The sequence below is a fragment of the Bos indicus x Bos taurus genome, chromosome 29 (genome assembly GCF_003369695.1).
Source record: "Bos indicus x Bos taurus breed Angus x Brahman F1 hybrid chromosome 29, Bos_hybrid_MaternalHap_v2.0, whole genome shotgun sequence".
Classification (NCBI taxonomy): Eukaryota; Metazoa; Chordata; class Mammalia; order Artiodactyla; family Bovidae; genus Bos; species Bos indicus x Bos taurus.
Window position 1 is genome coordinate 5,571,318 of NC_040104.1, and position 26,705 is coordinate 5,598,022.

The 26,705-nt window shown below is 58.3% G+C and overlaps 2 protein-coding genes across 6 annotated transcripts in view; one reads left to right on the forward strand and one right to left on the reverse strand.

Moving 5' to 3' along the window:
* Nucleotides 1-12,531, forward strand: part of CHKA (choline kinase alpha) — a 61,241-nt gene extending 48,710 nt beyond the window's left edge. For all 3 annotated transcript variants that reach the window (XM_027532624.1, XM_027532626.1, XM_027532625.1), the window contains 6 exons: nt 486-544; nt 1,685-1,772; nt 2,182-2,290; nt 4,961-5,067; nt 6,263-6,344; nt 11,422-12,531. In XM_027532624.1, the coding sequence (XP_027388425.1) occupies nt 486-544; nt 1,685-1,772; nt 2,182-2,290; nt 4,961-5,067; nt 6,263-6,344; nt 11,422-11,481 (505 nt within the window). In that variant the 3' untranslated portion in view covers nt 11,482-12,531. The remainder of the gene's footprint in view (nt 1-485; nt 545-1,684; nt 1,773-2,181; nt 2,291-4,960; nt 5,068-6,262; nt 6,345-11,421) is intronic.
* A 1,866-nt stretch (nt 12,532-14,397) lies between these two features.
* On the reverse strand, nt 14,398-26,149 carry TCIRG1 (T cell immune regulator 1, ATPase H+ transporting V0 subunit a3). 3 transcript variants are annotated; one of them, XM_027532136.1, is made up of 20 exons: nt 26,042-26,149; nt 23,680-23,800; nt 23,234-23,312; nt 21,941-22,161; nt 21,769-21,854; nt 21,379-21,505; nt 21,207-21,289; nt 20,992-21,085; nt 20,698-20,910; nt 19,882-20,026; nt 17,299-17,438; nt 17,040-17,197; nt 16,872-16,962; nt 16,274-16,392; nt 15,966-16,179; nt 15,497-15,619; nt 15,293-15,397; nt 15,101-15,218; nt 14,769-14,946; nt 14,398-14,683 (listed from the first exon to the last, which is right to left on the reverse strand). In XM_027532136.1, the coding sequence occupies exons 2-20, from the start codon at nt 23,794-23,796 to the stop codon at nt 14,605-14,607; spliced, it is 2,490 nt and encodes an 829-aa protein (XP_027387937.1). In that variant the 5' UTR covers nt 23,797-23,800; nt 26,042-26,149; the 3' UTR covers nt 14,398-14,604. The 3 variants fall into 3 exon arrangements, with proteins under 3 accessions (XP_027387937.1, XP_027387935.1, XP_027387936.1); XM_027532134.1 differs by having other exon boundaries at nt 14,769-15,218; XM_027532135.1 differs by lacking the exon at nt 26,042-26,149 and adding an exon at nt 24,150-24,426 and having other exon boundaries at nt 14,769-15,218.
* Nucleotides 26,150-26,705: the final 556 nt, after the last annotated feature.

A 26,705-nucleotide genomic window follows, 5' to 3' on the forward strand; every position in this document is an offset into this window, starting at 1 on the left:
GGGATACAGTTGAGCCCAAGCTTGGGCGGGCAGGAGGGCACGGAACAGGAAGCTTAACCAGGTTTCTGAGTAGAGACTACAGGGGTATCCCTAGGCTGCTGGGCATGCAGGGTTCTAGACTCTCACCCATAGCCGAGTATCGGCATTGCCACCTCTCATTTCTCACGAGTTTGAGCATCTGCTGTACCAACATCAGGAATGGCTCTGAGCTATTATGACCAAGACATCCTTCAGGGAGCTTCTCTTTTGTTAGGAGAGAGAGGAGACAAGTAAATAAAATAATGTCAGGTTGTGATGAGAGCTTGAAGGAAACCAGAGGTCCAAACAGACCCAACACAGGGCTCTGCTCGGGCTCCGTGGTCAGAGAGCTCCAAGGGGGAGGCCCCCACCCCACCCCACCCCAGGCTGGGGATGTGTGCTCAGAGACCCTGCCAGGGGAGGGAGCTGCAGGTCAGAGAAGTAACCGCGGAACCTTCCTCTCTCAGGTCGTTGCTTGAATCCACTCCATCTCCCGTCGTGTTCTGTCACAATGACTGTCAGGAAGGTAAGGAACGCTGCCCGTGATGCAGAACCTGGGCCCTGTGTGTCTGCTTAGAAGGGTCCCTCCAGTGTGTGTGTGGTAACCACCAGGGGCCCCTGAGGTGGGGGTGAGATACATGGATGTATGGCCCAGCCGTGCACGTGTGTTGTGCGACTATTAAAATGAGGTTGAGTTCTATACAGACCAACAGAGAAATCTCTGGGATACATTTAGCAGGAAGAGCAAGTTTTAGAAAGATGTGTAAGATGATCCTATTTCCGTAAGGAAAAAATTCTGAGAAGATCCACTAAACCGAGATCTGGGATCGACAAAGCTACATATTTGTGCAGTGTTTAACTCCTTTTGGTCAACGTGTGACCTTGTTGATCTGAAGAAGCGTGAAAGAGCAAGGTGGCCTCCTCAACCAGCCTGGGGGCCCTGGCCTCTGCACCTTACGTGCACTGCGCTGGCCAGAGCCCCTGCTCTCTCAGCGCCGGTTCAGGTGCTTCTAATGACCTTGGGTTTCTCCGCTTTAAAAAACTGCAGGGACTTATCTGGTGGTCCAGTGGCTAAGGCTCCACACCCCCGATGCAGGGGGCCCAGGTTCGGTCCCTGGTCAGAGAGCCAGATCCACGTGCTGCAACTAAGACACAATATAGTCAAAGAAATAAATTTATTTTTTAAAAATATTACATTTTTTTAAAAATTGCAATGCCAGGTACAGCTGACTGTAACCAAACTTCACTCAATGTCATTTCAAACTGAGACAGTTTCCTCTGAGGCCCCATCTGGTGGGCTTCCCTCCCCAACACTGCCGTGGCACCTGGCTTTGCCATGCTGTCCTCGTCCTGATCCTCGCAGGACAGCTGGCTGAGGTCCACTCTTGGGCCCTTTCCAGGCTCTTCAAGTTGTTTTTAATTTTGAGAACAGCCCCTGGTGAAGACTTGTAATCAATAAGATGTCAATTTGAGCCAGAATACCTTTTACTAATTAGCTGATGATTGCTGGACAAGTCAGATCAAGTAGGGTGTGGGCAAGGCAGCCTCACGTGTAGGATGCCTTGAGCGAATCAGAACCACTCTTGGCCCAGCTCTTGGAGGACCTGTGTCTTCAGTGACGGAACATGCCCAGAGTAAAGGTCATGTCATCCAAACCCTTTTGCAGGTAACATCTTACTGCTGGATGGCAGGGAGAATTCAGAAAAACAGAAACTCATGCTCATCGACTTTGAATACAGCAGTTACAACTATAGGTAATGTCAAATGTTTTTATTTCTGTGAGCATTTTAATACGTGTATGAAACAGTTGAAGGAGACCTTGGGTCACGGTACCACCCTGAGCTGCAAGTTTCCTCGGTGGGGGCTGGCGCTTTCTGTCCCAGCGGGTGAGATGGGCACCTACCCTGTTCTCAGTCGAGCTAGTGAGGAGCAGCCCCGGGCTCCTCAGAGTCCAGAGCTTGGCCTGACATGGGCTCCTCAGAGCGCTGACCGCAGGAGGGCTCCGAGCAGTCGCTCCGGATGGTGGGCCCGGGCGCCGTGGTCGCTGGTGCTGCCCAGTTGGCGGTCCTATCACTGACACAGTCGTGTTCTTGGGACCCCCGGGTCTGGGGAGCGCTCGTGGCAGGCCTGCTGCCTCACTGTCTGCCTCTCTCTCTTTTTCAGGGGATTCGACATTGGGAATCATTTCTGTGAATGGATGTATGATTATAATTATGAAAAGTACCCTTTTTTCAGAGCAAACATCCTGAAGTACCCCACCAGGAAACAACAGGTAGGAGCCTCATGCGTGCACACTTGCTGAGAAGTGAGTGACTCCTACATACATTGGTTTGCCCAGTTAGAGTTGACTACAGCTCCGCTTCTAAAGATGCTTGTTTTGGTTAAGCAGGTTCTTTTGCTTTAAAATGTTGTGTCAAGATACAGACAGTATTGGAATCCAGCCTTTAAAGTCCTTTGCCAAAGGTGGCCTGTAGCTAGTCAGAGATGATCACAGCCTCCTTGGTAACTCCTTCCAGTTTTCCTGCCCTGCCCTCTGGCCTTTTGGGTCACTGACTTTCCTCTGTGTTTCACTTTGTGCAGACAGTGGTGGTCTTGGGGGCACTGGCTCAGCAGCTGTTGCAGCACCCACAGCCCCCTTTCCTGTCCTGGAGGAGAGGAGTCCACTGACTAGAGTCAGTCCTGTGGGACTCCTCCGGGGAGGCTCTCTGTTCCATTTGTCAGCCATGGCCCAAGCCTTGGGTTGAGGATGAGTAGGTTGCAATGTGGAAGCAAGCAGGCTGGGCAGAAGGGACACCACCCCCGACTCTCCCAGCCTTGCAGAGCCTTAGCTGTGTCTGTGCTGGGCAGCCCTGCTTTAGGTCAGCCTTCTCCCAGGAGCTCTGCCTGATCAGAGCATTGCCCAGGGGCTGGGGGTGAAGACACAGCTGGTCAGTCGCTGTGGTAGCTCACTCAGGAGAGGTCTCTTGAGTGCCCGCCTGAGCTGGGCACAGGCAGTGTATCCAGCAGGTGCCCATGCTCGGGGCAGCCGTTGAAACGCAGACCTGCTGTGCAGCCAGAGCTGCCTGCTCCACTCTGGCCACAATTCAGGCTGACCTCATGACCTTGCATATGTCCAAAGTGACTGGGATGGTTTGGAACCTCAGGGTCATGCTATGTGGGCAAGAAGGCTGGTGAGCCCGGGGAGGAGAGCACACAGCAGGCTTCAGGTTGCTGCTGCGACACTGGGCAGGCATCTCCAGAGAGGGGGCTCTCCAACCAGTAAGGGGAGATTTTCAGTAAGAAGGATTTCATTCTAGTGGAGGCAGAGCTGTGTGACTACCCTCACTGCACAGCAGTGGAAATATAAGGAAGTGCCATTTCTGTTTTTTGAGAGGTTTTAACAATCCCATACAGTGTCTGTCTTGATCACCTACCCTGTCGCCATCTCCTGAGGTCATCTCATGCTTTTCTCTCTTTAATGCACTGAGGTGTTTTAAAATGTTAAACGTTACTGGAATTCCTAAAATAAATTATTTCAGTGAATTACATTATTTTGTGACGCTTGGTTGGATCTAGTTAGGCAGTTTATTTTTGCAGTTTTTCATATATGGAACAGGACTTTAATGTTCATTTAAAAAATTATTCATACCTGCTTTTGGAATAAAAAATTATGCTAGTTTACAAAATGAGTGTCCCCTTTTTATTTTCTGGAGCAAATTTTTATAAGATGGTGCTGTTTGAAAGTTTGGCAAACTTTGCCCGTAAAACCATCTGGGCCTAGAACTTTTTTGGGAGGGAGTGCCGCTAATTAACACTTTGTTAGGGTTTCAGTCTCTTCAGATTTTCTATCTTCATTTGCTACCTTCAGCATTTAGAGTCTCCCAGAAATTAACCACCTAGGGTGGTGGTTCTAGCATGGGTTTTAAAAACTAATAGGCCTGGATTTGAATCCCAGGTCTGCCTCTGCTGGTTGTAACCTACTGTTTCCATGCTTCAGTTTCCTCATCTGTGGAAATCACTGTGTCATGGGAGTGAGTTACTGTGCAGGAACGATGCTCAGCTTGGTGGCTGCCACACAGAGTTTAATAGGTGTCTCTTGTACCAAGCTTACTGCAGAGTCCACGGCCCCCTGCCTGGAGCGTGCTAGAACGTGAAGGATGCTTTCCGGTAGAGGAGGGGCAGAGTGTGGGAAGCCGATTTCAGAGCAGCAGGATGAAAGAGGGGCAGGTTGGGGAGGGAGAGGTACTGGTTACTTCCAGCCAGGTAACCAGTTAGCAGGGGTTCCTACCTGGAAGAAACACTGATGGCTGTTTCCTTCTTCACAAAGGCAAACATGCAGTGGTTGGCCATGTTCTGTTGCCTTTTGATACAGTATGAAATAGTGAGGCACAGGGACTCTCAGAGATCCTAATTCACACGCAGACTCATGGTGGCGCCTGGCAGAACGTCAGGGTAAACCGTGTCTTTTCTGGACTGGAATGAGATGCTGCTAGTGCATGGACAGGAGTGTACAGTCAAGGCATCTGAGAGGTGGGAAAAGGCCCCTTCTCAACGCCCGGGCCAGCTCCTGCCCTGAGGGAGTATTTACTGGTGAAGGTCAGGGTGCCCTGGCACCTCAAGCCCATGCCACATGCTGTGCCATCCAGAAGGCTGGCCCTGCTTTGTGGGCAGACAGTGGGAGACAGGAGTGTGGGTGAGAGGAGAAGAGCGACTCTGCCTGAACAACCCTCTGCAGAAGTAGTAGCAGTCTCGGTGACAGTGTGGCCTGGAGAGTCCTTTCGTTCTCTGTCGCCCTGGCACCCTGGCAGGGTGGGCAAACTCCCCGGATCCCTGCCCCTGAGCAGAGGAGTGTGTGGGCTTCTCTGACATCTGGAAGAGTCACGTGAGGTGTGCACTTAGTGACAACTTTGATATCATCTATTTTTAACAATCATTGATCCTAACCTAATTACTTTTTTTAAAGCTCCATTTTATTTCCAATTACTTGGCTGCATTCCAAAATGAATTTGAAAACCTCAGTAACGAAGAAAAGTCTGTTATAGAAGAAGAAATGCTGCTTGAAGTCAATAGGTAACTTTTCCTTTGTTGATCTGTTATGATAGCTTCCTTCTTCAAGGTGTGCACTTGGGATGCTTCCTTGCAAATAAGAGTATTTCAGGAGCTTCCTCATAACCCTACATCTCTGGGTCTTGTAGTTTGCAAAAGAAAAGAAACGAGAACATTTGGTTATGGCCATCATGGCTGAGTGTGTTAGGATCCTTCAGCTCTCAGCACACAGCAAGTTAGGAGAGGGGTCTGTGCACAGGGTCAGCACATGGAGGTGGCGTTTCCGACCGTCATCCCCGCCGCAGACTCCGCTGCCCAGCCCCTGCCACCCGGGCCCATGCCCTCCTGTCACTCGTGCTCCTGGAGTGGGGATTCCATCAGGTAATACGAGGAAATACCTGAATGTCTGTGTCCCCGGCAGCTCTCGAAGCAAGGCTGAGAAACCCCCAGATTCCACAGAGGTGTAGAGTACAGTGTGTTCACCCTCTCTCATCTCTTTAGTGGAGAGGCCCGAGTTACCCCTCGCCTCTGGGCTCTCCAGTGAGATTCCGGGGTACCAGGGACGTCTGGAGTCCCTGTGACCCCCCTCCCTCGGCACAGAGCCCCGTCCTCGCGGGCCTCAGAAGTGTCCACACTCCTCTCTCTGAGCTGCGGCCACGCTGGCGACCCCTCAGCTCCTCCAGCGGCAGAGAGCTTCCCTCTCTGGTTCCTGAACGGATGGAAATAGGAAAGGGGCATGGAGGAGAGGCCCAGACAGAATGGTGGTGCCAGGGGATCTAGCGGGTCAGGGGCGAAGAGCAGCAGAAGCCCCGAAGTCCTCGTTCCCCAGTGAGAGCTCGTCTTCATTGTTGGAGGAGAGTATGGGTTTGCAGTGGCGGGAGACAGGGCACAGCCTAGAGGTGGGACTTGGCCGCACCTCCCCCCAGTCCGCTTCCCATGTGCAGAGGTTTCATTCCCCATGTGACCCCTGTTTCACCAGCACGGCTGCCAGGGCCCCTGCTTGAGTCCCGTGAGTGTCAGCTTGTGTACCCGGGATAGGCTGTCGGGTCTTCACCCCCGCGGGGCCCGCCGGCTGGGGGCGGGGCCGCCGGCTGGGGGCGGGGCCGCCGTCTCTGGGGCACGTTGTCCCCTGCACCGGCGAGTCAGAGAGCCGCTGGGCAGCGAGTGGCATCCCGTCCTGGGCGCCGTCTCACTGCGCATCCTGCTGCTGTCTTTACAGGTTTGCCCTCGCGTCCCATTTCTTCTGGGGACTCTGGTCAATCGTTCAGGCCAAGATTTCCTCCATTGAATTTGGGTACATGGTACGTGCTGCGGCGGGTTTTCTCTTCTACTCCCAGGGGAAACGCCTCCTTGAACCCGAGCGCCTGGCAGTAAATGGCTCTTCCTTCCAGAGGGTCACTGTCCCCCTCCGCGTTCCTGCGCCAGGTGACCAGCACCGGGACGGTGGGCTCCCCCCGCCGCACAGTGGAAGTCACTGTTGTGGGTGCTGAGTCTGCCACTGGGAGCTGCCCCCTGCCCGCTTCAGGGGAGTGCCGTGTGGCCCTGTGACTGACATCACATGTAGAAATCCGGACCCTTAAGACCCATCCCCGATCTCAGTCCCCCTGACACACAGGACACTAAGCGATCGGGGAGGGGCCTGCGCCCCCCACGCCGTAGTTTATTCGTCTGTCCCCACCCCATCCTCCGGCCTGCAGGGCCCGGCCTAAGAGCTGGAAGCTGGTGCTGAACGAATGAGACCCCTTTTTGCAGCAAGTTTGTACCATACTAGGCTGTCTTTTTATTCTAACCTGAGAACTGTCCTTGGCACAGACTCTGCGTTAACTCCGCTCCATAGTGCGTGGTGGGGGGCGTCCTGGGCACAGGTGCTCCCAAGTGCAGCGAGCACCTGGCTTTGGGACTTGCGGTGGGAAACAGCTGGGTCCCTTTGTCCTTAGTCCACCGTGAGGATGGTTTCTGCTGCTGGGCAGAAGCTTTGGTAAAGCACAGACACTCGTAGACAAGAGAACATTCAGGTTTTTTAAAGTGGATTTGGAATCATGACCAGATGTTACTGTAAGACCGAATGGACTTTAGATCAGGACTACCGAAGACAGAGAAAGGGGTCACATCCTAGAACAGGCATCAGATCACCCACGGGACACAGAGGTCCTGAGTGTGTGTGCCCCTGTATTCTTCAAGAGACACAGGGCAGGGGCTTTCCTGCCGGTGCAGTGGTTAGGACTCCACGCTTCCACCACAGGGGGCGTGGGTTCGGTCCCTGGTCAGGGAACTAGGATCTCAGTGCCTCACAGCATGGCCAAAACGAAAGACATAGAGCAGAAACTGACAAAGCTGAGAGAGGGGCGCCTTCACCTGGTAGCCTGGTAGACTGCACACCCGGCGGTAGCAGGTGGAGCCAGGAAGCCCTGCCGCAGGGGAGTCTGTCACCTGAACGTCACCCTGCCAGCTCGACCTGACGAACGTGTGCGGGGCCCCAGCAGCTGCGGGATGTACATCCTTTTCAGAGAGTAGGGAGCCTTCATCAGGATAGGCCAGGGGCTGGGCTGTGAGACAGCCCTCAGATTTGCTGCAGAGTAAGTTCTCTGAACACAGTGCAATTTAATTGGAAATCACCAACCACCACAAAAATATCTGGAAAATTCTCAATTTGGAAATTAACTGTATACTTCTAAATAAACCCTGGGTCAAAGGAGAAATTAAAAGGACAATTAGAAAACATTTTGAGTTATAATGGAAACGCCATTAGGCAGCAGAGGATGAGATGGTTGGATGGCATCACCAACTCAATGGACATGAATCTGAGCAAACTCTGGGAGGTAGCGAAGGACAGGGAAGCCTGGCAGTGCTGCAGTCCATGGAGTTGCAGAGGACATGGCTTAGCAACTGAACAAGAGTGGAAACACAACATCCTAGAATTTGTGGGATGCAGCTAAAACAATGTTTGGAATCTTTTGGTTTTGTAGCCTAAACATTTGTACTGGGTAAGAAGAAAGTTCTCAAACTAGTAACATAAGCTTCTACCTTGAGAAGCTAGAACGTGAAAAACCAAGTAAACCCAGAGTAAATAGAAGTAGAGTAAAGGTAAGAGCAGAAATCATTGAAATGTAAAATACTAAAAATAGGGAAAAAATCAATGATACCACAAAAGTACTTATGAATATCTGGCTATACTGAGCAAGAAAGATAAGGCAGACATTACCAAAACCAAGTACAGAGAGAGGCCACCATCACAAAGTCGGTGGATGTTAAAGTGGAAGAGTGAGAAACAACTCTCCGGATCCGACAACTCGCTTGAACATGCCAATTTCTCGGAAGATACACATGGCCAAAACTGACATCAAACTGATGATCAAAAACCTGTAGACTAAACTTCAGGTCCTGGGGAATATTATCAAACATTTAAGGAAGAAATAACAGTCTCACAGAAACGTTTAGAAAATCAAGGGGGAGGGATCATTTCTCAGCTCATTTGACGAGGCTGGCGTGATCCTGACACCAAAACTAGACATTTCAAGAAGACTGCACATCAGTGCCCTTCATGGACATCACACAAAAGCCGTTTCCAAAGTACTGGCAAAAGTAAATGCAATACATATAAAAGGATAATTATTTTATGACCAAGTGGCATTTATCCCTGAAATGCAAGACTAACATCGACATTTGAAAAACCCATTAGTGTAATTCACCATATTAACAGAATAAAGGAGAAAAACCATGCAGTCATCTCAGTGAATGCGGGAAAAGTGTTTGACAGAATTCAATCATTTGGAACACCTGTTCACAACAGAAAGTCTCAGCAAACTAGTAACGGAGAACTTCCTCAGCCAGGTAAAGGGCTTTATGGGAGCCCACAGGGGGCCGTGATAATCGACGGTAAAGGACCAGGCATTCCTCCCACACGTGCCCCAAGTGGAAAACACAGCCAGGGTGTGTGTGCTGAGTTCTCGCCAGTACAGGAAGGTGAAAAAAGAAAACTGCCTTTGTTTTATAGGTGACATGATTGTGTACATGGAAAAATAGAAGAGTCAAGAGAAAAACTGTTTACTGAGTTTATCAAGGTCATAGGACACAAGGTCAATATACAAAAGCCAACTGCATTCTGATGTGCTGGAAACAGTTTGTAAAAAAATTTAATAGTTTGGCGTAAAAAATGTGAAATACTTAAAATAACATGCATGATCTGTACACTGACAATTATAGAGAGATACCACAGGTATGGATTTAGAAGACTTAAAATGTTCATTCTCTCCAAACCAATCTATGTCTCCATGACACCATCGAAACCCCACAGGCTTTTCATAGACATTGACAAGCTGATTCTAAAACTTACTTGAAAGTGCAAAGGCCCTGGAATAACTAAAACACCAAAATTATAGAACAGAGTTGGAAGACATGCTACCTGATTTCAGAGTTTACCAAGCGCAGTAATTAAGACCATGTGGTGTTGGCATAGGTGAAGTGAGGTCGCTCAGTCTTTGCAACTGACTCTGTCCGACTCTTTGCGACCCCATGGACTGTAGCCTACCAGGCTTCTCCGTCCATGGGATTCTCTAGGCGAGAATACTGGAGTGGGCTACCATTTCCTTCTCCAGGGGATCTTCCCGACCCAGGATCAAACCCGGGTCTCCCGCATTGGAGGCAGATGCTTTAACCCCTGAGCCACCAGGGAAGCCCAGTTGGTGTAAAGACATTCATAAATCAGATGGAACAGAATCGAGTTCCCAGAAATGGACTCCTACACATATAGGCAACGGGTATTCCCCAGAAAGGCCATGATAGGTCATTGCAGGAAGGGTTAGATTTTCCAAATATGACATGGCAACAACTGAATAAGCCATACGGAAAAAAGATAATGAACTTCAAACTTGTACCATACACAAAAATTGACTTGAAACAGATAATAAACCTAAATGGAAAAGCTGAAATGGGAGAAAAGCTTCATGACTGTGGCAAAGATTTTCTGAGGTTACATATAGCACTCACCATCAAAGAAAAAAGATAACAACAGATTGGACTGAATAAAAATATACAACTTTTTGTTTTTTGAAAGACACCATTAAAATGAAAAGCCAAGCCACAGACTGGGAGAAAATACTGCAAATTTACATCTGACAAAGACTTGTGTTTAGAATGTCTAAAGAACTCATAACTCAGCAAGAAACCAAACAACTTACTTTATGAAAGGATAGATTTGAACACAATGCAGAAGATAAATGACCAGTAAGCATCTGTTCATCTGCCGATGTAGTCATGAAAGAAATGCCAGTTAAAGCCCAGAGAGATGCCCTGCACACCCATGTCAGTGGGTAGAACTTAAACCAACAATGTTGAATGTTGGCGAGAAGGTGATGTCACATGCACTGCAGGGGGTACTGCAAGAGGGGGTGACCAGCATAGAAAACAGTTGCCTCTCATATAAAGTAACATACACACTTAACCATACAGCCCAGCAGTCCCTCTCTTTGGTGTTGATCCAAGAGAAATGAAAGCCTGTTTCCACACCAAGACCTGAACTCTCATGCTCCGATAGCCCCAGACTGGAAGCATCCCACGTGCCCAACATCAGACGAGTGTGACCACACTGCACTGGGGCCGTGTCACAGAGAACTACTCCACACCAAACGGACGAACACCGCCCTCCCCGGCCGCGCACAAGTGTCCCTGACCCCAGAGGGGCCCGATCCGATGATTCTGTTCACGGGGAAGCGTTCTGTCGCGGTCTGGAGGGCTTGACCGCGGAGGCCCCGGAGAGCTCGGAGGGTGACGGCGGTGCTGGTGGTAGGCAGACTGCATGCTTCAGCCAACACTGCACGTTTCAGATGAGTTAGTTTGTGTTGGTTTATAAATTCTCCCTCAGTGTTCGGTTTTCTTAAGGTGACGCTATAGTCTTGGCGGCTGGCACGGCAGACTTCTCAATTTGGAGTGGTCCTTCAGAAACTGCCTACACTGATGGATGGACGGGGGCGCAGACCCAGGGCAGGGGGCTGGCCAGGCGTGCTCACTCCCTCCCGGTGTCCTTTTACTAAGTGTGCAGCAGTGACCCCAGCACACAGCTGGCGCGCACACACACACACACACACACCCGTCTTCCACCTTGGTGCCACACTTGCTGACGCCCAAGGGCCTTGGGCTTGGAAAGAGGAGCCTGTTGAGGCTGTCAGCCTGTCTGTAGCATTCGAGGTGAATGAGTCGGTGCACCATGGCAGCGCCGGGTCCATAGACGAACGTCCCGCATCCTGTCCGGGTCGGCAGGGCCGGGCAGCAGGGCTGCCAGCGGGGAGGACGGCCCAGGGGCAGCGCTGGACGGAGCGGCTCCGCTCTGTGCCCGGGGCAGGCGGGACCCTTGGTGAGGCCGCTCTTGCTTGTGTCTCCTAGGAGTACGCCCAAGCCAGGTTTGATGCCTACTTCGACCAGAAGAGGAAGCTCGGGGTGTGACCATGTGCGGCCTTCCTGCCTGCATCCCTGGATGGCGTGGGGGCGGCCGAGTCCGCGTCCCCTCTGTGCTCCGACTACTGTACCCACGGCCGGAAGGCTCAGACGTCTCGCCGCCCAACACAGACGTGTATGATACAAAAGACTGTATTAAAATTGAGTAACATTTATTTCTTATCTCGTTTACGACCTCACTAGGACTGACCTGAGATTGGGAAGCAGAATCATAGTACACTAGTGCAATATTGCAGTATCTCAGACCCCTCTCATCTAGAGAAGACGTTTCTGTCGCAGTCGGACGTGGCGCCCACAGCGTCACTCCAGGTGCCTTTTGTGGTGAATGTTGATCTTTACATGATGTGAACGGCCACGCTGGCGGACAGCGCTGAGCGGGCTCTGTGACAGGCGTGCAGACGCTGCCCGCTCCCGAGGGGGCGGTGACACTGTGACCATGCTCCTTGGCTTGACCGCCCCCGACGGCGCGGGCCCGGGAGGAACACAGCTACCTGCTTCCTGTCGTCCGAACTTCCCTCCGCCGGTGAATCTCACCCCAACGGGATGTGCCCCGCCCCGTGCCCTCTAACAAAGTGCTTTATTAACCCTGGCTTCGGGGCAGGCAGCAGGCCATGGCCACCGAGGGCCACTTGGACACACCTGCCCCCCCACCTGCTCTCTGCCCCCGCTCCTACCCCCCTGCTCAGCCTGGAGCTGGGGCTGCTCCGGCAGGGCCGGTCCCCCGCTCCCAGGCCTGGTCCTGCCCTGTGCCCTCAGAAGCCTCCTGCCGCCCCTGGTGCTGGGGCCTCAGCGTGCCCACGCCCGCTGCCCACTCGTGTGGTCATCGCGCGGCCATCCCAGTGGGAGACCTCAGCCTGTGCGTGGAGTCTGGGGGTGTGGATAGAGTATAGCTGTGAAGTCCATGTATATTAAATGTCCTTTGGGATAAATCCTTTTGTTTTTTACTCTGAACTCTTATTTGAATTGTTTTTTTGTGCATACATTCCTGCTACCACAAAGACTGTACCATACAAACAATAAAAAGTATAAAAGCCTGTCTCTGCTGTCTCCCTGGGATGTGTCCTGAGTCTCTGGGGGCGCGGCTGCTCCCGATGCGGCAGGATGGGCGGGACGGCGGGCTGACCGGGAGGGGAAGAGTGGCTGGGCCGGTGGAGGGAGACCACCGCCCGTCCTTCCAGACGTCTGGGGCACAGCCAGGAGGGGGTCTCGATGCCGTGCCCCTGTGCGAGGTCTCGGAACACAGCCCCCAGCTGCTGCCTGTGCCCATGAGGCCGTCTGCCTTAGACCCCAGGGCTCTGCTGGGTGGTGCCCTGCAGGGTCAGGTCAGCTCCGAAGTCACAGCCAGGGTGGCAGCTCTCCTTCCAGCCCCACCCTCGCCCTGTCATCCCGGGTAGCATTCCTGTCTTCCCATGTCCTCAGTGTCCTGGGCAGACCACACACTCACCTCCCTGCCCCATCCCTGCGTCTCCTGAGGGTGACCTCCAGCCCCGGGTGCCCCTCCGCCCCATCCCTACGTCTCCTAAGGGTGATCTCCAGCCCCAGGGTGCCCGCCCCCACAGCCCTGTGCGTGCTAGTCCCACAGTGCCCAGTGCTCTCAGCCAAGCTGCCAGCTGTCCGTGCAGCCAGCCTCTCCCCGAGCTCACATCTCCCTCCCCACAAACATGCCAGCTCTCGGCGCTGAGCACCTGCCCCACCTGTGAGCACTCAGCTCTGCTCCCCAGGAAGGTGAGGCTCGGAGTCCTGGGCTTGGTCCAGGTCCTGAGACACCCGCTGCCCTCTGTTCCTAACCAGAAGCTGCTCTTTCTTGGATCCAACTCTCTGCCAGGCCTGTGGGCTGCAGCCCAGTGTCAGGGGGCCCAGAGCTGGGGCAGCCCTGGACTCTGGAGGGACAGGCTCCTCCTCCCAGCAGCTGGCCAGATGGAGCCACAGTGGTGGGGCCTCCTCCCAACTCGCTGTGCCCAGGGCATCTCTGCCTTCAAGGCAGCCTTTGTTCCTGGGGCCTGCAGCCGGAAGAACTGCTTGGCAGCTCCTGGGCAGGAGAGTGTGAGACCGCTGGCAAGCACTGGCTCTGCCCCTCAGCTGGTGGTGGGACCCAGGTCAGAGACACCCACAGGGTGCCACCTTCCCCCTAGCAGCTGGATGGCCAGGCGGCAGGACTGCCCACGGCGGGGGGGGGGGGTGGGATGAGGAAGATGGTGGCCTCTGGGGACAGGAAGGGAGGCAGGGCGTGGGGTCTGGTTCAGCCCTGTTTTGACCTCAGAGCCTTGGGCAACGCTCGGGGTACCCTGGACAGCCTGTGCCCACATCTGCAGGAAGGTGGCCTCGGGTGTGGCCTGCCATCCCCCATGGAGCGACACACTGCCCCCTGTGTGATGCGGGTCACACTCAGCGCCCCAGGCTGCTCTCTGCTCCAGGGCATCGTGAGGGCCAGTGGCCAGTGCCAGCACAAGGACATGAGAATCTGGCCAGTTCATGCCAAGCACCTCCCTCCACACCCCAAGTATCCCAGACATCCTCCTACAGTTTGTATAACTCCAAGGCCGGAGAGCTCACTCACTGCCCCTGGTCCAGCCTGGGACAACAGTCATCCTGAGCTAAAATGCGCTGGACACATAGGTCCTCTGTCCTAGTTCTGCCCTCTTCCCCCCTCCCGAGTCTGGGGGTCCTGCAGATGCGCTTCTCGGGCCTCTGCTGACATCTTAAGGCCCCAGATCCTAGATCGGTGCCTCCCACCTCCACACCCCACACCAGCTTCAGCTGCACAGACAAACCTCAGAGACACAGGCTGGGATGGTGTCCCTCAAAGCAGGAGAGGCTCCCCAGGAAAGACCAGCCCAGCGAGAGCCCAGGCTCCTGCACACCAGCCGCCCAGGCCCTGCCTCTCACACAAGACCAAGGCACGGGTCCTAGGCCTTCTTCATCTTTATTGTTTTTTGAACTCAGTCGCACCGTGTGGCATGTGGGATCTTAGTTCCCTGACCAGGGATCAAACTGTATCGGAAGCACCATCCCTGTACTGGAAGCATGAGGTCTTAACTGCTGAACCACCAGGGAAGTCCGCCGCCTCAGAATTTGTTTCCTGCTTGGCACGGTAAGGGCAGGTCGTGGGCATTACTCATCCTCCACGGCAAAGGTGAAGGGGCTCAGCTTGTAGCCGGAGCCCGAGTAGAACTTGTTCTGGAACTCCACCCTGGGGGACAAGGAGAGCTGGTGAGAGGACCCCTGCCCACGACCCGCCCCCCCCGTGCTGCCCGCACCAGCCCGCGGCCTCTCACCAGTGCAGCCGCAGCGCGTGCAGGAAGGCCGAGAGCCCCTCCATCACCAGCAGGATGGCCACGGTCATCACGGCGAAGGCGGCAAAGACGGGGACCAGCACCAGGGCCTCCACGCCCATCTTGCCACCCAGGCCCAAGCCAACTCGCATCACCATGGCCCACAGGACCTCCGACAGTTCTGCAGGTGAGGGAGGGAGCGGTGGGAACCCCCTGGGCGTCCCTAAGCCCATCCTCCACAAGGGTCAGCAGAGGACCTCCCCACCACCCCCTCTTTCCAGACAGGGACACTGGGAAGCAATGGGAGATGTGTGGGGGCAGGCGCTGGGACTCACGGGCGTGGGCCAGGCTTAGGGCCCAGAGGCGCAGGTAGGAGGCCGTGTTGGAGATGCAGCCGAGGCAGAACTCGATGGTGTGGATGGCCTGGTGCATGAACACCTCGGACAGGACAAACTAGGGGAACGAGCAGCAGTGAGGGGCAAGCCAGGCCGCCAGCCTCCCGCCACCCAGGGAGTCCCCACACCCACCTCTTCCTCCTCTTGGTCCCCGAGGCATCCGGCCTTCTCCTCATCACAGTTCTGACTGGCCACAGACACGTCGGGCTGGCCCAGGAGCCCGGCCTTGTCCTCATCCTGGAGGTGGGAGCATTAGCAGACCCACGGGCCAGGGTGGGCTCTCACAGCCCGGACGGGACCCTCCGCACCCACCCCGCACGCCTCCCCTGCCCCTACCAGCGGTTGCCGCCTCCGAGACTGGCGACGCTGGTGCCTCCGGCGCAGGAACAGGGGAGTGCCCAGCAGCAGCACGGGCACCGTGGCCAGGGCCAGGACCACCAGGGTGGACTGCACCACCTCCTGCGAGGGAGGGGCGGGAGTCAGGGCGCCACGCGGTTCCCGGGGCCCAGGGAGCCTGCCCCCCACTTCTCCGCCGGGGCCCCTCACGGAGCAGAGACGTCACCCCACACGGAGTTCTGGGAGAGTGGCACCCTAGGCTTCCAGCACCCCTTCTGCTGGACCATCTCTGCTGGTCCTTGGACCTCCCTCCTCGTCTCACGGCCTCAGGTCTGCATTCCGCTTTCCAGATCAGGATCCTGAAGCCAAGGGGCGGGGCCCCGTGGTGGGAGTGGGCCCACCTGGCCCTGCCCAAGGCCCCGCCCACCAACCCTTCCACATCCCACCCACCGGCTCCGGCCCCGCCCACCTGCCCCTGGAAGAGCGGCTTGTTGGTGCGGCTGCGCGAGAAGAGGAACATGTTGATGAAGTGGATCAGGATGCTGGGGGCCGTGGCAGCGCTGGCGGCCGTGAAGCTCAGCCACTTGTAGACGACCAGGAAGACCAGGTAGCCGAACAGCCCCAGCAGGAAGACCAGCTCGGGGAGGGTCTCCAGCAGCAGCCGGTGCCACTGGCCGAAGTGCCTAGGGCAGGGACGGGGGCGAAGTAGTGGGGAGCCGGGTCACCAGGCCACTCTGGCCCTGCTCAGCCCCTCAACCCCAGGACCCCGGCCCTCACACGTGGTTGAAGACTCCCAGGACCACCCCAAAGGTCATGTGGGTGACCCCCAGGATGATGGACATCTTCATCTTGAAGGAGTTGAGGAAGCTCAGGTGGTTGACGGCCAGGCTCCAGACCTGGGGGAGCAGAAGGGCCGGGGGGTCACGAAGGGGCCGCCCCACCCGAGTCACTCTCATTGGCCCGTGTGTGCCCCTCCAGGGCCCCCTGCACAATCCGTCACCCACCAGATGAGGAGCAGCACAGTGGCATGGTTAAGAGCACAGCCTGGGCCCCTACCCCAGTTCTTTCTGGCCAGGCAACTCTGGGCATGTACCCTCAGCTTCCTCATCTGTGAAATGGGGAGACTGCACTGACATGCACTCGGTTGAGTTGTCACAAGGACTGGACACAAAATCATTTCAACAAGGCCTCAGAACGGTGCCTGCCTGGCACAGAGAGGGCTACAGAACACTGCCCTTAGCAGGACTCACGTCTCTGCTTTTCAAATGGCTGCGGTGTGGGCCCTGCCAGGCAGGCCCTGGTCTTAGGGGCCCTGAGCGGGGAGCCCAAACCCACCCTCCCGCCCGCACCACCCAGACGGATGGCCAGGACTCACAGGGTCAATGCCAAAGGGGTAGGGTCCCAGGAAGACGCCAGTGACGTTGGGGTCCAGGGCAAGCAGCTGGTGCTGGGCCAGGAAGGCATCGCTGTGACAAGAGTGGGGAGGGGGCGGTCAGGGGCCCAGGGGCCTCGGGGCTGGAGTAGGGGAGCAGCCGGGCCTCACCTCCAGCCGGACTGGTTGGCCATGGCCGCCACGCTCCAGCCCGAGGGGAAGATGGCCGTGGCACGGCTGAAGCACTCATTGTAAATGAAGCCAGTGTAGACGGAGAACAGGCCCATGAGCAGCAGCAGGTAGCGGCCCCCGAAGAAGGTCCTCCAGATCTGGGGGTGTGGGTGTAGTGAGAGCTGGCCCCGGGCCCCGGCTGTGCCTGCACCCCCGCTTCTCCCCCCACCCCCACCCCCAGCCCCCCGCCACTCCTCACCTCGTTCTGCGCTGACTTCACAGCCGGCTGGTTCTCGGCCAGCACCATGGCCAGGGCGAAGAGGAACATGAGCAGCCCGTGGCCCACGTCACCGAACATGACAGCAAAGAGGAAGGGGAAGGTGATGATGGTGTAGGGTGCTGTGGGCAGAGAGGGCCACGCAGTCAGCCATGACCCCGGCCCCGCAGAGGGGCCCCCGAGCCAGGGCCCAGGGCCACAGGAGACACAAAGGTGGTGTTTGCCAGGCAGGGATGCCATACCGCTTGCCTGCATGCAAGAGCCAGCCGTCTACTAGCTGTGCAACCTTTGGCTAGCCTCTTAACCTCTCTGAACCTCCAGCTCCCCATGGGCAAAATGGAGATAATACTACTACTACTTTCTGGGGCTATTAAAAATGAGACAGCAGGCCATAAATAAGCAATATAAACTCATTAGTTCTAGCTATTATTTATGAGAAGAGCTTTAAGGAGAAGCACAGAGAGTCCAGTGGAAGTCCTGGCTGGCCCATGGCAAGTTCCAGAAGGCCAACTTGGTCACTCAGTCTTTGGGGCCTCAGCTTCCCTTTAGCAAATGGGGAAAATTTCTCATAGATGTTAGGATCCTAATGCACATCCCAGTTATGGGTCAAATTGTGCCCCTCGCCCCCTCAAAGGTAGGCTGGAGTCCTAACCCCCCAGCTCCTTAGAAAGTGACCTCATTTGGAGATACAATCTTTACAGATGTAACCAAGTGAAAATGAGGTCATTTGCGTGGGTCCTAATTGAATATGACTGCTGTCCTTATAAAATGGGTGAATTTGGACCTTAGACACAGACACTGGAGAAGGCCATGCGAACGTGAAGACGGCTGCCTCCCAGCCAAGGAGAGAGGCCTGAACAGAAGACCCCTCAAGCTCTCAGGAGGAACCAGCCCTAACACCCTGACCTCAGGTTCCCAGCCTCGGGAACAGAGATACGATAAATACCCAGTGTTGAAGCCACCCCATCGGGGATGCTCTGTTACGGCAGCCCGAGCAAATGAATACCCCGCGGAGCTATTGCTGAGAGCTGGGGGCACATCAGCAGCTGTGGATATCTGGGAATCAGGCTGCTCCAAGCAGACTGCCACCTGCCAACGCAGAGGAACTACGGGCAGGCGAAGTGTGTGTCGGGGAGAGCGCACATCAAGCTCCCAGGTGCTATCCTGGAGGGCCAGCAGGCCCCAGAGGACACGAGATCCGGGCCTCGGTCCACACAGCCCCAGACTCTGCCCTCAGGTCCTGCTCGTACCACCTTGGGGGCCCCTAACCCTTTCTCTTGCCCACCGGGTGAAGCAGGACCCCTCCCCGGCCTCGGACTAAGTCCCCCTCGTGAAAGGGCCCTCCTCACGCTTCACGCCCAGACCCCTCCTCCAGGATCACATGGAGACGCCCTGCAGCCCTCACCCAGCGACACCGGGGCCCCTGGGCCCCTGGGCACACGGAAGCCAGCCTGCCTCAGGGGGAGTGCTGTCTGGAAGGAGAGGGACAGGGCAGGTGACAGGCCAGGTCCCACGGGGCTCAGGAAGGTGGCTGGGGCCAGGGAGGGAGGGAGCCAGTGCCCGCTGGCCCCAGGATGGACCCAAACGGGAGGGGCGGCCGCACCCAGCTCCAGTCTCCCGGGGGTGGGCACCATGCTGCCAAATCTCTTACTTTTTGCCAAAGTCTTGGGAAAAGGCAGACTTTTGCCAAAACTCCCACTTTAAGCCCTGGTGCCTGCAGCAGACGCTCTGCCCGGGTGGCACGGGGCCCTAGACAGCTGTGTGTGGGCCCCTGCCAGATGCACCACTCTCTGAGCAGCAGCGTCTCCAGGCTGGTGAGCACCCAGGATGTGCCAGGAGCTGATGGCCTCACTGCCCACCCGCCAGGGCTGGCTGACAGCTGAGGGCGCCGGGTGTGGAAGCCCTGCTCGTCAGCCTTGAGACAGACACGCTCCAGTGTGGCCGGACTTCACCCAGGACTGGTCCTGCTCAGCCCTCCCTTCCCCACACGCCTCCCCATCCCCTGAGGTCCCTTACGGGTTTCTCCCAGGAACACCTCTCTTAAGAGACCACTTGCACCAGAGACCCCACCTCAGGGTCTGCTTTGGGGAAAACCTGACCCAACTCAAACCTTTCAACGTGTCTGGACAACGTGGCCAAACAAAACATAACAGCAGACTGATTCTGGCCTCGTGGGCCGCTGGTTTGCAACCTTTGGTGATCATTCATCTTCCCAAGACTGCTCAGAGCTGAACCGTTATCTCCATTTTACAGATGAGGAAACTGAGGCTCAGAGAAGCTAAAAAACTCAAGGTAAGCAAGTAGGATCTCAAACCCAGGCCACTCCTACTGCAAAGCTGTTCTTTGCACAACTTGGCTGGCTCCCTTGTATGTGTAACAAGGTGGGGTTTGTTGGGGGTAAACTCGAAGACCCCGGGCTCCCCCCGAGAGCATGAGAAGCAGGGCGTCTCTCATCCCAGGAGGCTGGGGCAGCCCCAGCGTGGAGATGCAGCCCTGCCAGCCTTCCACCCAGGGCAGCAGCTGACCCTCCTGAAGGCCGGGGCTGCGGGAGGTGGCGACCCTCACCGGGGTTGACCTCCTGGTAGCGGCCCACACCATAGGCGTCCACGATGCCCTGGAAGCTGGCCGTGAAGCGGTTGGTACGGATGAGCGTGGGGGGCATGTCCCGGCAGGGGATGCAGTGAACCACGGCGCTCACACCTGCCTCGCTCTGGGGCACCCGGGAGGCAGACAGACAAACAGAGAAGGCTGATTGCAGGGGCCTCCAGGGGCCTCGGACCACCCCACCCCACCCCCAGCCAGGCAGAGCTGGAGAGGCAGAGCACTGTGGGGATTCACTGGGTGGCAGCCCAGGGACCCGGGGCAGCCCCTTCTCTCCCTGTGAAACCAGACGACCAGCCCCACCTGCCCCCTGTTCAGGGGGCTTTAGAGACAGCCAGAGACTGGCCCAGAAGTCACTTGGGAAACAAGCATGCTTCTCCCCATCCAGGTGGCTGGGAAGAAGGAGCCCCTGGTTGCCACCGGTGACCTTGCCTACAGTGGCCACCCCCGGGAGGCAGGGTCGGCACACCCATTTCACAGATGAGCCCAAGGCTCCCTCCAGTCAGCCCAAGGTCACAGGGCTGGGGCCTGCAGAACCCGGATCTGAACGTGGTTCTAACAATACCCAGCATGGCCTGCAGGGTACAACGGCCCATCCCAGGGCCTTGGGGGAAGTGGGGGTGGGGAGAGGGCTTGCTGAGCCAGAGCCATCATGGAGGACTCCCTGGAGGAGGGTGAGCCCCAGCAAAGGCAGGGCACCTGTGGCACTGGGAATGGGCAGTGTGTTGTGAGGAGGAGCCCCTGCCTGGCAGCGTGGGTGGGCGGGAGGGCCCCGCTCACCGAGCTGTCCTGCAGGGCCTGCTGCAGGGTGGGCAGGTCACGTGTGGCACACCAGGCCTCGGCGATGAGGCACTTGTGCGTGGAGCTCACGCTGCACTGGTTGAGGGCCAGGTACACGGCCTTCATCTTGCGGATCTGCACTTGCCAGGGCGGCAGCAGCCTCTGCACGCGGCCCAGCACCTGGCTCAGGAAGCGCTCCGTCTCCCCCAGGACCTGTGGCCGGAGCAGGTGATCAGGGCGGCAGTGGGCCGCGGGGGTGGCGGCCGGAGGTCCACCCTGGCTGCGGGCACCCACCTCCTGCAGCTCCTGGCTCTGCTGTTGCAGCTGCTGCAGGGCTGCATGCCGGGCTGCCTCCTCCTCCGCAAACGGGAAGACATGGCAGTGGAAGCTGGCAGGGAGCGGGGCGGTGAGCAGGTGCCTGGGGTCCAGGCCACGTGCGCGGGAGTGTGGAGGACGGCGCAGGCTTGGTGTGGGGTGGAGGGGACACCCAGGGCCCTGGGGGGGCTCACCAGTCAGTGATCTTGCGGATCTTCTGCCCTATCTGCCCGCCCCAGTAGGAGATGAGGAAGGTCATCCACGTGGCAGGCTCACCCTGCGGAGGGGCGCCCAGGTCACCCTGCAGTCCCTGCGCCCGGAGGGCCGCACTCCCACCCAAGCCGCCCCCGGCCCGCACCCGCGCACCGTCACTGGGTCCTCCAGCTGCTGTTCCGTCTCCCGGAAGCTGGCGATGAGGAAGCCGCGGCAGGCCCTCCAGAGCAGGCGCTCCAGGGCCGCGGCCTTGTGGGGTTCCACCGCACCGGCCACGAAGCTGCGGGACCAGGCGGGGCTGGGCAGGGGCTGCGCCGACCTCCCCTCCCCTCCACCCTGCCTCCCCATCCCGGCCAGGCACACCACCCCTCACCCCCACGGGGAGGGCAGGAGCCCACCCGGCACACTCCAGGAGGGGAGAAACCTGTCGGGCAGAGGGGAATCCCAGGCCCAAGGGAGGAGGCGGCAGGGGGCAGTCTGAGGGAGTACTGAACAAGGAGTCCGCACTGGGCTGGAAAGAGCGCCAAGCTGCCCCTCACTTACTTGACCCTCAGGTCCTGGTGCGGCCCTCCGGGGGCCTGGAGCAGGGGGGTCCTTTCCGAGGGCCCATCGGTGTGAGTCGCCACCGACTAGGAGCCAAGAGGCCCCGTGAGCCCCAGCCCAGGGGGGGCCCCGCACCCCCGCCCCGTGCCCCTGCCCAGGGAGCTACACTCACCGGGGGACTGTGGCCCTGGCCCAGCACGGCAGAGTGGAGCTGCAGCTGGTGCCACTGGGCCCGCAGGGCCTGCTGGTTGCCCCGCACGTCCCGGAGCTCCTGAGCCAGGCGGTCAGTCTCCTCCTGGATGCGCAGAAGGTCGCGGGGCGGGGGCGCCGGCAGCCCCGCCTCGGGCAGAGGCAGCATCAGCCCAGCCCGCCGCACCTCCTCCTGCAGGAAGGCTGGGTGCGGAGGGGAAGGGTGTCAGGGGGCGCCGCTCAGGGGCCGCCACCAGCTAATGGCCACCACTAGCCAAGGGCTGGAGGGCTTCCCCAGCGGTTCATCAGGCAAAGAATTCTGCCTGCCAATTCAACAGACACAGGACACCCGGGTTCGATCCCTGGGTTGGAAAGATCCCCTGGAGAAGGAAATGGCAACCCACTCCAGTAATCTTTCCTGGAGAATTCCACGGACAGAGGAGCCTGGTGGGCTGCAGTCCATGGGGTCACAAAGAGTCAGACACAACAGAGCCACCGAGCACACACACACAGCCAAGGGCTGGCTAACATCTAGGGGATTCTAAATGTCACCTCCAATTCCCCTAGCCACCAGCCAACTGACTCACTGAGTCCAAGACCCCAGAAAAACCTCAGGATAAACCTCCACCCCTGTGTGCTTACTCTGCTTCCCCGTCCGAGGCTCTTCTGGGCTGCCCTCCGTCCATCCCCAGCCCCTGGCCTGGGTCCCACAGTGGCTTCCAGCAGGCGGCCTAGCGCTGCAGGGCCTCGGACGGCAGCTTGCATGCAGGCCCACGGAGGACCTGCCTGACTACTTAAAACCCATCAGGCAAGCTAACCGTTAACCAGACATGCTCTATCCTCCCACAGTGCCGGGTCCTCCTGGGAGGGGTTTCTGGAACACAACCCAGGGCAGGGGTCCTTCTTGCCCAGGTCCAAGTAGAAGCTACTCCTTGGGGCACCAAGCCAAGATTGGTGGCCTCTGCTCACCCCAGTCCACCTACAGCAGAGAAAGTTCTGTCCATGTTTCTCTCCTGCTTAGAGACCTACGGGTGGCTCTCAGCACGTGCAGAATGATGTCCCAAGTCCTCACTCGGCACTAAGGGCTCATCCAAACCTTGGCCTGGGCATCAGCTCAGCTCACTCAAGAACACCCCACAGATCCCAGCTGCCCTGGCCTGGCTCTCCCTTCTCTGCCTTCCAACTAGGTGCCTGGGACTCTTCCTTTCAGACCAAGCTCTGCTGGCACCTCCTCTAGGAAGTTTGCCTGGGGTGCGTGGGCCTAGGGCCAACTCACTGAAGGTCTTCTCCAACTCTTCACAGCGCCGAACGTCCACCACGAAGCGTCTCTGGAAGGCACTCACCGAGGCGTTGAGCTGTGGTTGTGCATGGAAGGGTCAGGATTCCAGGCCGGGGGGCCAAGGAGTTCCCCCACAAGGGCCAGGCTGGCTCTCCTTAGGCCATCTGGGGGAGGCCTTTGCCTCTTCCAAAAGGTGCTGACCACACCATGACCCTCCTATGCCCAAGTGAAGACAACTAGACGCTGTGTGGACCAGGGCTGAGGCCTGGCTAAACCCAGGCTGGGGCAGGCATGAGTAAAGACAGCCTTCCTGAGAACAGAGCACCCAGTGGCAGAGGCCCCCGGGATGCAAGCTGGGCCGGGGATCAATAGAGGGCGATGGTCCACCCTCTGGGACGCCCAGGGACGAGGCCTCCCCCCACCCGCATCCCGGCCCCACTCACATCCCTGAACTCCACCAGGCCCAGCTCCCCGAGCTGGCTCACGCAGGTGTAGGCGGCAGCTGTGGGCAGGAAGAGCTGGACCAGTGCCACCTCCTCGCTCCGGAACATGGAGCCCATGGTCCTGCGGGGCGGGCAGGCATGGGGGCTCAGGCCAGGAGGCAGGAAACAGGCAGCTGCCCACCAGCTAGGGACTCCGTGCTCCTATGGTCCTGCAAGGTCTGTCACCACCCCATCTGACAGATGGGAAAACTGAGGCCCAGGGCAGCTCGGCGGGGTGCTGAGGTCACACCGGAAGTAGGCAGCGCAGCTGACCCCTCGGCCGGACCCAGAGTCCAACACCAAGCTCCTTCCCAGCTGGGTCTGACTTGTCTGAGACCCCTGCACCCCCTGCCCCGGCGGCTCCTACAACACTGGCTCTTCTCACACCTGGCCCCACCTCCTGTCGTCCCCTCTCCGTGACCTGCCCTCACCTCTTCAGGGCCCCAGGTCAAAGGCCACCTCCAGTGCTGGCCTCCTGACCTGCCGCGGCCAGCTGGAGCCCTCGCCTTTCCAGCCCAGGGAGCACTCATGACAAGGACACGGGGCTGAGGTCTGGCCTGGCCCCTCGGGCAGTCGGAGCCTGCCTCTTCCCTGTGGCATCTGTGTGCTGAGGGGGTGGGGGCCACCCCTGGGCCTCGGGAGGACACAGGGGACGGGCAGGGCCTCTGAGCGAGGAGGACCTTCCCCTGGGGCCTGGGCAGTCCCGCCGCAGCCCCGGGAGGAGTCCTCCAGGTGTCGAAACCAGCAAAAGTGAAACTATGGAAACCGAAGGGCAGGAAGGGCCTGGCGGGGGTTCTGCTCCAACGTCAGCGCGGCGGAGGCTCCCCTGGCCTCCGAGGGGCCCTGTGGACGCCCAGCTCACAGGCCAGGGCTCCACGGCCACTGCCCTGGGGGCCCGGGGCTGCCCCCAGCCCCTCTGTGGGACTCCATTTCCTTAGCTCTCCCATTGATGGGGGGAAGGGGCAGCGCTGGGTGAGGGCCCCGCTGAGGGTGAACGTTTGGCGCCAGAGCGCCCCGCCCGCTGCCTGGGCTGGAGCCACCTAGCGGGTCACTTCCTCCCCTGGGTCTGATTAACTTAAGAGTAAATAGGAAAAGCAGCCCCTTCCCCAGCTGGAGAGAATGGCGAGAGTTAGCTGGGGGCCCTGAATAGGGGAGAGTGGGTGGGCGGCCCAGGGACAGAGGGTCTGAGCCCTGCCCAAGCTGGGGTTAGCTGTGTGTCCTTGGGGGACTCTCCCACCCTCTCTGGGCCTCCACTTCCTCTTTGGGTGAACGGGACTTGGCCACCAAGCAGAGGCAGAACCTGGTGGGGAGATAAAAATAACCAGGGTCCACATGTACCTCCTCACCTCCACTACCTCATTTAAAACTAACAGCAGGCCTTGGGGGAGGGGGCACTGCACCCCTGTTTTATAGACGGGTCAGCAGGTGGCCAAGCCAGGCAGGAGCCCGGGCTGCAGGTTTGGAAGTTCTGGCCCAACGTGTGTTCTCAGGGGGAGGGTTGTTCCTTGCCCCAGGCACCCTGAAAGGTGGGGCTGGTCAAATGAGGGGTTGCAGGGAGCTAGATCCGGGATCCTGGCGGGCAGCAGTCCTGGACAGCTGCTGTGACCAGTCCTGCCTGGTACCTGTCTCTCAGGGCCCCGGGGCATGGCCCTTCCCTTGGGTGGTCAAGCACAGGAGTCCAGAGACCTGGTCAGACCCCTCCCCTGGCGTTTCAGCCCTCCACCGGCTCATCCCCTCCCCCTCCTCTACCCTGGCCGCTGCCTGAGCCAGGACCCACACCACGCGACATTTACAGAGCAAATGAAGGGGCCCAGGTCCTTCAGGGTCCAGACTAGTCACTTTGTGCCCCTCGCCTCTTTCTCCCTTGGGAGGCTGGAGGCTAAGGCCAGCTCCTCCGGACACCTCTCCTCTGAGCCCCTGGCTCGCCGCGATGAGCCGCGCTGCAGGCGAGGGTCTGCGCTCTCTTCTAGTTCTGCCTCTTCCTAGTTGGGTTGGGCCTCAGTTTCCGCACCTGTAGAATGGGTCCCTCCCTCCCAGGAAGATGCAGCAGAGAAAGCTCTGAGCACAGCCTGGCCCGGCAGCCAGGCCACAGGGGGGTCACGGGCTGTTAACACCCCCCATTCTCCTCCCCTTCCTCCTCTGAGTCGCGTCCGTGCACCCCCAGCCCCGAACCCCCAACAAGGGCTGACACCCGCGGGCCTGCGGACTGAGCTGCCTCTACTGATCCACACGGGTCGGGGCGCCAAGACTCCCTTCCGGGGCGGAGGGAAGCGAGGGCGGCAGGCAGAACGGGGGGCCCTGTAGCCCCCGCTGGGGCACTCACCCCGGGTCGGCCTCACGCGGCACTGCTCGGCTCCGCTTGGATCTCCTGGCTCAACTTCTCGCTGCCTCCGCGGCGCCCACGCAACTCACTTTTCCCGACGGGCGGGGCCGGGAGGGGCGGAGCCAGGGAAGCCCCGCCCCCGGGCCGCCCTGGACCTGCCCCCGGAGTCCTGGAGCCGGTGCAGGAGCCCTGGCAGGAGGGCGGGTGGGAGGCAGGCCTCCGGCTGGGCCCTCGCTTCCTCGCCCCGCGGGTGGGAAACCGTTCGGAGCCTTGAGCCGCCTAACCCGGGCGAGGAGGCCCAGACCCCAGGGCAGACACTGGCGCCCACCGTGAACGTCTACAAGGCTGGGATGTGGGGACGTGTTCAGCCCAGGCCCAGGGGCTACCTGGCGGGACTTCCACCACCTGGGCCTGTGGCTGACGGGACCCTCAATAGGCTCAGACCTGGGGCCCGAGACCCACGTGTCCCCACCTCTGGGACCCCTCCCCTCGAGTGAGGTTGTAGTCACACAGGTCCTGCTCTCTTCCTGTTTCTGAGCACCCGCCTGGACTCCAAGCCCAGTGCTCTGGGCCCTTGGGTGGGCAGCTGCCCTTCTCTGGGCCTCTTCCCTCAGTAGCAGCAGGACGCCGAGGGCCAGGCAGCAGACTGCAGCCGCAGACACTG

Bases quoted from the DNA above. Each gene is read 5' to 3' on its own strand.
- TCIRG1 (XM_027532134.1), bottom strand. From the start codon at position 23,796: ATGGGCTCCATGTTCCGGAGCGAGGAGGTGGCACTGGTCCAGCTCTTC. The intron at 16,180-16,273 runs GTGAGGGCCGGG...TCCCTGCCCTAG, and splicing joins CTGGGAGTCTTCAACCACGT to GCACTTCGGCCAGTGGCACC. The intron at 14,684-14,768 runs GTGAGAGGCCGC...CTTGTCCCCCAG, and splicing joins CACGCGCTGCGGCTGCACTG to GGTGGAGTTCCAGAACAAGT.